Source organism: Mirounga angustirostris, unplaced genomic scaffold (assembly GCF_029215605.1).
Source record: "Mirounga angustirostris isolate CCGP_5_RB_7025 unplaced genomic scaffold, mMirAng1.0.hap1 SCAF_6, whole genome shotgun sequence".
Taxonomy (NCBI): domain Eukaryota; kingdom Metazoa; phylum Chordata; class Mammalia; order Carnivora; family Phocidae; genus Mirounga; species Mirounga angustirostris.
The window spans coordinates 99,035,503-99,044,322 of NW_026991714.1; the positions used below are offsets into that span (position 1 = coordinate 99,035,503).

Consider the following 8,820-nt stretch of genomic DNA (forward strand, 5'->3'; position numbering starts at 1 on the left):
AGGGTCCAGGGCCCCAGGAAGCAGGTCCTGACGTCCTGCTCTGCTTGCCCGCAGCGATCGGCTGGCCCTCCTCCAGGTCAGGAAGATCCTGCAGCAGCTCGGCCTGGACAGCACGTGTGAGGACAGCATTGTGGTGAAAGAGGTGTGCGGAGCCGTGTCCCGGCGGGCAGCCCAGCTCTATGGCGCCGGCCTGGCTGCTGTCGTGGAGAAGAGGAGGCAAGACCAGGGGCTGGAGTACCTGAAGATCACCGTGGGAGTGGACGGCACCCTGTACAAGCTGCACCCGCAGTGAGTGCCCCAGAGAGGCCCCCACTGCATCTAAAGGGAGCCCGCGTGGCTCTCTTTCCTAGTGGTTAGGATGTGGGAGTGCTCGCCATCCTCTCTGAACCCCATGCTCCTCAAGGCTGTAGTCATCTCTACCTCGTAGGGCTGAGTAAGTGCTCAACAAATACAAGTGATTAGTACTAAGTACTCCCATCTGACCTCACAGGGAGGTAATGAGAACTGAACATTTTGCACAGCACAGAGCATTTGTCAAGTGTGAACTGGTTATAACTTTCTTAGCTCAGAGTCAGTGGACAGAAGGATTAATGTGAGTTTGAATCCTGGCTCCATCACTTAGAGCCTGGGTGGTTCAGTCGTTAAGCGTCTGCCTTCGGCTCAGGTCATGATCCCAGTGTCCTGTGATCGAGCCTCTCATTGGGCTCCCTGCTCAGCAGGAAGCCTGCTTCTCCCTCTCCCACTCCTCCTGCTTGTGTTCCCTCTCTCACTGTCTCTCTCTCTCTCTCTGTCAAATAAATAAATAAAATCTTAAAAAAAAAAAAAAAGAAGAAGCTGGAAGGCCTAGGGCCAGTTTCTTGCCCTCTCTGAGCCTCCGTTCTTAATCTGTAAAATGATGACAAAAATCTTACCTACCTCATAGGTTGTTGTGAGGACGAAGTTAAACAGTATCTGTAGAGTGCGTGGCATGTCACAAAAAAGTCAACATTAAAGCTGTTATTATTTTTTTGAAAGCTATTATTTTTATTTAATGTTTAACATTTTGTTTTGGTGAAGAAGAAAAGTATTAACAAGTTCATAAAAATTTCCAATCACACTGAAACATATACACGAATATACTGTTATTGTAATCCTGGATCGTTAGCTCTTCCTGTGATGATGACTAATTTATCCAAAATAAGGGACTGGTATCTTTTCTTGTTTTTCCCCTTAGAATCACTTATTTATTTATTTATTTTTACATTTGTCTCATTTGTTTTATTAATGGAAAAATGACAAAGGAAATTAAATTTTTTATTTTATTATGTTACGTTAATCACCATACATTACATCATTAGTTTTTTTTTTTTTAAAGATTTTATTTATTTATCTGAGAGAGAGCACATGAGAGGGGGGAGGGTCAGAGGGAGAAGCAGACTCCCTGCTGAGCAGGGAGCCCGATGTGGGACTCGATCCTGGGACTCCAGGATCATGACCTGAGCCGAAGGCAGTCGTTTAACCAACTGAGCCACCCAGGCGCCCGACTTTTAAAATCTTAATTCATAACTTATTGACCAGAAAGCATCCCATGGCCAATCTAACCACCAAGGTCAATATGCCGAAAGGCAGGGTTTATGGACCTACTTAGTAACCAGCACTTCACACCCCTTTCCCTCTGTCACCCACATCTCTGCCCTAACACTTTAAGGCTTATCTGTATTTTAAAATCAAAGGAAATAGGCCAATCTTATCAAAAGAGAGTATATCCTTAATGTTGAGATTTTAGGTATAAGAGAATTGGGATTATAGAAATAAAAATGGATGTAGAAATAGAACTTCTTGTCCTCTCAAATGAGACCCCTGGATAAACATCTTTATTTAAGTTGGTCCATTGTGCTGGGATTGTTTATGAAGTGATATATACTATGGAGTGTAGAGTTGAAGAACTCTAATTCTAGCAAAATTAGTTAAAGAATATTTTCACTACTTTGGTTCCAGAAGAATCACTTATTTCTGATGTGATCCCTACAAGCCTCTCTCTTGAACCAAAACTTGACCAAGGGACAAAAACCAAGTGATCGTTTCTTTTTCTTTTTTTTTTTTAAAGATTTTATTTATTTATTTATTTATTTATTTATTTATTTATTTATTTATTTATTTATTTATGAGAGAGTGAGCCAGCAGGGGGGGGGGGCTGAGGGGGAGAGAGAGGGAGAGGGATGTGGGATTTGATCTCATGAACCTGAGACCATGACCTGAGCCAAAATCAAGAGTTGGATGTTTCACCGACTGAGCCACCCGGGCGCCCCCTAATAATTGTTTTTAAACTGTTATTTAAGGGTGCCTGGGGCTCAGTCGTTAAGCGTCTGCCTTTGGCTCAGGTCATGATTCCAGGCTCCTGGGATCGAGCCCCGCGTCGGACTCCCTGCTTCTCCCTCTCCATCTGCCGGCCACTCCCTCTACTTGTGCTCATTCTCTCACTGTCAAATAAATAAAATCTTAAAAAAAAAAAAAAAAAAAAACCCAAACCCCCCCCAAAACTGTTATTTATTACACTTTGACTATATGTATATTCTGTATATAAAACACCTAGAATAGTCTCTGGCATTAGTAGCTGCTCAATAAAAGGTACAATTAAAACAGCTCTTTAGCAAGCAGTATAGGAAGCCATTCTACAGCCTGGAGAAGCAAGCTGGAAGGAACAAACTAGATTGGAATCATTCATAAATATGTTGATCCTATATGTAAGTGCTGATGATGTTTCTCTTTCTCTCTCTTATAGCTTTTCTCGGATATTACAGGAAACTGTGAAAGAACTAGCACCTCGATGTGATGTGACGCTCATGCTGTCCGAAGATGGGAGTGGAAAAGGAGCCGCTCTGATCACTGCTGTGGCCAAGAGGTTACAGCAGGCCCAGAAGGAGGACTAGGAACCCCCTCGGGCTTGGGCCCCATGTGCCTTGGATACTGGCTTGCCTTTCCTCTGGCAGATGCGTTGGTCAGGGACCAGAAGCAGGCTTCTAGCTGACTTCACATTCTGGATGGCCGAAAGAGAACCCCGGGTTCTCGGGTACTCCTAGCATTTGGTTACTCGGTGCTTTCAGGGGCATTAAATGATATTTCTGATTTGCATATTTGGGCCAAAGATGGGCCAACTTGTAAAATCAAAGCATTTGGGCCTGAGGTCCCCTTTTAGCAAATTTTCAGTTGAGGACGGAGCTGGTAGTTCTCTATGGCTTTGGGTCCTGTGGCTGTTGCCCATGTGGCCTGGCTGGCTGGCTCCCCACCGGGGAACTTCAGCCATTGATTGTAGTAGATTGGGTCCTCACCTGTGGATGCACATTTGAGAAGGATAGGGATTCATGTAATAAACTGGAGATCTAATCTAACTTGTCCTTAACTCATCATGCTGACCTGGAACATGGAAAGAGAATAAAGACTTGGGAGTATCAGCCCCAGGATGAAGAAGGGTTGGTTGCCAGGCGGCCCTGCAGAAATCCTTTCATGCTTAAAGTGAGTTATGTTAGCACCTGTAGGATTTTGTTTCTCAATATTGCATGTGTGATGGGGAGGGGTGCCGTTTGGGGCACCTGTTTTCATTTTACATGTGGTTTGTGTTGCTACTGTGGGTAGTTGTTTTAAGGACTGTTAGGTATATGAAATCCAGTAAATGAATAAAAAATATTTGATTTCCTAAGAATCTTTGCAAGAGGTATCAATATTTCATTTGGGAGGCTCGCTTGCTAACTTCATGCTCTGCTGGTGGAATAAGGGACACTGAAGTTTCTGAGAGCATCCCTCTAGCCCAGGCTTCTTCCCAACAGGGGGAAATATATGGAATATCTTCTATAATACCTTTAACAGTTTATCCAAATCTCATTTGAACGAATACTTCTCGTGCCTGGGCATTTACCACATGATCCTACAGCCCTTGCTTTTGAACAGCTAAAGTTGGCTGGAGGTCCTTTTGATTTCCAAGCTGACTTCTACCTCACTGGAACTCAGCCGTCCCCACCAGTCCCATTAGTCTGCATTCTAGCCTCCAGAACTAAGTGGAGTTGACCTGTCCCTGACCATTTCCCCGCTGGATGTCCTTGCTTTTTCTCAACCTCCCCACCACCCATTAATCCGAACCACCTGTGACTTCCTACCTCATCACAGAGGTGCCCGTATGTGTTTCTCATCTAGCCTAGGAGACTGAAAGCTCTTTGTTAAATACATTTTTGTATTGCTCCAGTGAACCCAGGAAGATGCTGTTCTTATTAAACACTTACTAGATGGAGGCATGATTGAAAAATGAAGTGTTCCAAGAAAATTTCTTTGGAAAATGTAGAGGCCATTATCATGGGCTACAGACTGAAGAGATAATATCCCAGATCATCCAGGCTGATTTTATTTTGATTTATGTACTTAATTCCTAGTGATAATTGTCACCATTTGTTGAAGCAGGATGTTCAGACAGACAGAATGGAGGAGGCTGAAGGAGGGTTAGAGAGGCCAGCTAGGGCTGGGGACAGATGAGGGAGCTGAGGTTCCCTAGGAAATATTTTTTCATACATTCAGTAAACATGTAGAGAGATACTTCTGTGGGTGGGGCCTAGATTTACCAAAATGAATTTTTTTTTTTTAATTTTAAGGTTATACCTCTCTGGGGAGATGTTGTATGGATTTATTGAATTTATCTTTTTATATTTTGAAGTTATACTTTCAGGAAATCTTCCACCTTATCTGATTTTGTCTTCATCAACCCCAAACCTGTTGCCCTTGTTATCTCTCCCCAGTTCTCTGTTTCCTTGGTAAGACACACCCAGCCCCCCAGTCCCTTTTCCTCCTGCTTCTGATGGGAGTCTCTGCCTCCGCCCTCCCACCTGGATGGGTGAGCTGGCCCAGAGATGCAGGCACTTGGACCATTACATTGTCCCATACCTGGTCCCTCACCACATATTTGGCAGGTTTGAGGAGCTCATCCAGCTCTGGGCTCTTACCAGAAAAAGAACCCCCAAGGTATCTAGGCAACCTTGCACATTCTGACTAATTAAGAGCATCATAGAATCTTTGAATCAGAACGGAACTGCTGAGAGGGCACACATTCATCTTGCTGTCTTTGGACAGGCCAGCCCCTGAAACACCAGGGGCAATGGAAGGCTAACTTCTCCTCAAAGTTTACTAGGCAAGACCAGCAGCCACACCAACAAGGTGAATCATCCTCGTGTGGACCCGACTTTTCCTCTTAGGAGGGGCATCTTAGTCTACATTTCTACCCTGTGGTTAGTTTCTCCCAGTAACCTTTTGGCTAAAAAGAGCTGATAGATTTAAGAACTAGGTTTTCCCCATGACTCTGACTCTCCAGAAGAAGTGACCTTATTCCCATTTGTCTGTCTTCAGAAATCTTGTGTACTCTTCTTCCCATTAGCTGGAATGGGGGCTCTGTGAGAATAAGGACTTGGATCTCATCTTTCCTATTTTCCCCAAAGCCTACCACAGTGACTGGCATTGAATAGCCATTAGATAATTCTCTAAATGGATGAATGAATGAATGAATGAATGAATGAATGAATGTTCAAACAAGTATGTGAATGAATTTATTGCTCTCCCTTGAATCTCTTCATTCTTTAGCCTCCCCCAATGGGACCTGAGCCTTATACACATGAGATACTCTATAAATGATCGTTCAGTGAATGCCAAGCCCTGTTCTAGGCACCGAGGACCCAAAGGAATAGAAGATAGCACTCCTGCTTTATTAGAATTCACATGCTAGCAAGGAGGGAAAGACATATAAATACCTGCAATACAATATGGTAAACAGGAACAAGAGGAGAACACAATTCCTGACCACGTGCTTCGTCCTTTAGATCAGGAACTCTCAGCCTGTGTGGGAGTATATATGTGTATGCGTGTGTGTACATGTGCACCATAAACCCCTTTGGCAATCATGCAGAGCCTACAGATCCTTTCTCATAATGCTTCTTTTTTTAAAGATTTATTTATTAGAGAGAAAGAGAGTGTGAGCATGGTGGGGGGAGGGGCAGAGGGCGAGGGAGAGAGAATTTTTTTTTTTTTTTAAAAGATCTTATTTATTCATTTGAGAGAGACAGAGAGAGCACAAGCAGGGGGAGATGCAGAGGGAGAAGCAGACTCCCCACCGAGCTAGGAACCCAAAGTGGGACGCAATCCCAGGACTCCAGGATCATGACCTGCACCAAAGGCAGATGCCGAACCATCTGAGCCACCCAGGTGTCCCTGGGAGAGAGTCTTAAGCAGACTCTGTGCTGAGCGTGGAGCCTGATGTGGGGCTCAATCTCATGACCCAGAGATCACGACCTGAGCCAAAATTGAGAGTCGGCTGCCCAACCAACTCTGCCACCCGTAGGCGCCCCACCTAATGCTTCTAAATGCCTAAAATATGTAGGGGTACAAGGGAAGCCAATGGTATTGAATTACAATTATTAGATTAAAGTAACATATGTGCTTATTTTTTATTGCACTGTAATGAGATCCAGCAGGAACCTGATAACAACCATAATTCTGAAATCCTGATGAGTAGAAACAGTAGTATTTTGAGACATTTGCAACCACAGTGCAGACATGAAAATGTCCACGGTTTCTCCTGGAGACAGAGTCCCAGGGGCTGCTGCCAGTACTGTGGTTTGTTGTCTGCATCCAAAATGGAAGGAAATGCCAAATTTCAATTAGAGGTGATTGAAAATAAGTCCCAAAGAAGCTTAGGGACTCCCCATTTTGGGGGTCTTTCCTGTGGGGGCTTAGGTTAATAATCTCTGACGGAAATGTCCTACTAAACCTGGCACTTAATTAGGGAAAGCATCTTAGATGGCGGAGAGGCAGTGTGGTTTGGACTCAGAAAGAATCAGGCATGCTATTCAACCTTTCTGAGCTGCAATTTCCTCACATATAACAGCTAACAAGGTTATGCCAACTATACAAGCTAAATACGTGGACACTGGGATAAGCTATGAGCCACTGGTACGCATGTGAGGTAGTTGTGTTATGGTGGTTGCTATATTGTTAGGGGGCCTGTCTGATTGGTGTGGTCACCTTGAACATCAACCCAAAAGTCCTTCCAAGCTGATTGCCCAGGTATGCAGATGGGTAAAGAATGGCAATTGAGAGAAATGCGTTTCTCACAACCCCTTCCTTCCACCTCCACTGTCTTGATATATTCCCTCTTGTACTATTTCACAGTTGAAACTCCTCGCGAACCATATTTTGTTAGAGGAAGGATGGGACTTGGGCCAAGTCAGGGATGATAGAGGGATCTGGTAGCTCATATTTGGGGTGAACTAAGAGGGTCAATTAGAGTAGAAGAGTTGAATTCCTTTCTGTTCCAGCCAGGGAAAGAATGATGCTGGTGAGAAAATGAAATCTTTCAGTTTTGTTTTGTTTTGTTTTGTTTTAATATATAAGAAAGAAAGAGAGATAGCAGAAAGGTAGGTTATTGATAATTTAGGGAATCAGAATGGTTTGGGGGATTGACCTAAAAAGCAGGGATGCATTAACAGCACAGGGACAATTCCAGTCTGTATGGAATCACTGTCTGTATGTGACCCAGTTCCTGCCGAGTCACCTCTGTGACAGTCTAGAGTACCTTTCACAAAGTCAGCCAGTCTGGAGTCATTCTTTCCTCTAATACTCAAATAAAATGGTTCATATCCCACATGCTGCAGAGAGGACTGTCTCCTGCACTCACATTTCAACACTCCTGAATGAAATGCTTACATCTTCCAGTTACTCCTCTTATTCCTGCCTCCAGTAAACTGCTTCCACTCATCTTAGCCGATGTCACAATTCCTGCAGGGGTTGCCATTCTCTCTCTCTCTGTTTTGTCTGATGTACAGAACTGTCCCTTCCTCTTGGATTCCCCAAACACCATTAACTCAAGGCTAGTGTTTGGAACAGACTGAACTAAAGGCTTGGAGACCATGGAACAGGGACTACTTCACAGAATAGGAAACAACTTAAATATGAATATTAGATATCAAATTTCTATGACTGTCTCCACCCCAGAGAATTTTTCTTTATTTTTTATTTTTTATTTTTTAAAGATTTTATTTATTTATTTGAGAGAAAGAATGAGATAGAGCGAGCATGAGAGGGGGGAGGGTCAGAGGGAGAAGCAGACCCCCTGCCGAGCAGGGAGCCTGATGCGGGACTCGATCCCGGGACTCCAGGATCATGACCTGAGCCAAAGGCAGTCGCTTAACCAACTGAGCCACCCAGGCGCCCCCCAGAGAATTTTTCACTGGCCGTCATTCTCCATAGGCTCTGCTGGTTACATGGATTATGGATTCTCCCCAATTCCTCTGCAAGCTTCTTTCTCATATCCTTCTCTTCTATGAATTCTGGACTCTTTCCATAAAATGAAAAATTCCCAGCGTTTTGTTTCATAGAGCTAATGACTCTTCTACAGTCTCTAACCCTACGCCAGCCCAGGGGACCTCACCTTTCCCAGCCAAAAAGTTCCCATTGAGGTATTTGAATAAAAAGAGGGATTTTCTCTCTAAAAGGAATTATTCTGTTCTCTTACAGTCAAGCTACAGCGAACTTTTTTCCTTGACATGCAGCAAACTGCCAATATTTCAAGCTATGATATCATTAACACAATCAAGATAATAAACATTGCACCGCCAAAAGTTTCCTTGTGACCCTTTGTAATACCTCCTTTCTGCCCTGTTTCTCTTTCCTTTTACTCAGTTAACTACTGAGTTGCTTTCTGTTTTGATATAATTTAGTTTGCATTTTTTAGAATTTTATATAAATGGAAGCATATAGTTGGTATACTTTTTAAATCTGGCTTTCTTCACTCAGTATACTTACTTTGAGACT

At 43.5% G+C, this 8,820-nt stretch overlaps 1 protein-coding gene across 2 annotated transcripts in view; it reads left to right on the plus strand.

The window, feature by feature from the left end:
• Window positions 1-3,645, plus strand: part of HKDC1 (hexokinase domain containing 1) — a 43,935-nt gene extending 40,290 nt beyond the window's left edge. For both annotated transcript variants that reach the window (XM_045876220.3, XM_064594736.1), the window contains 2 exons: window positions 55-288; window positions 2,762-3,645. In XM_045876220.3, the coding sequence (XP_045732176.1) occupies window positions 55-288; window positions 2,762-2,909 (382 nt within the window). In that variant the 3' untranslated portion in view covers window positions 2,910-3,645. The remainder of the gene's footprint in view (window positions 1-54; window positions 289-2,761) is intronic.
• Window positions 3,646-8,820: the final 5,175 nt, after the last annotated feature.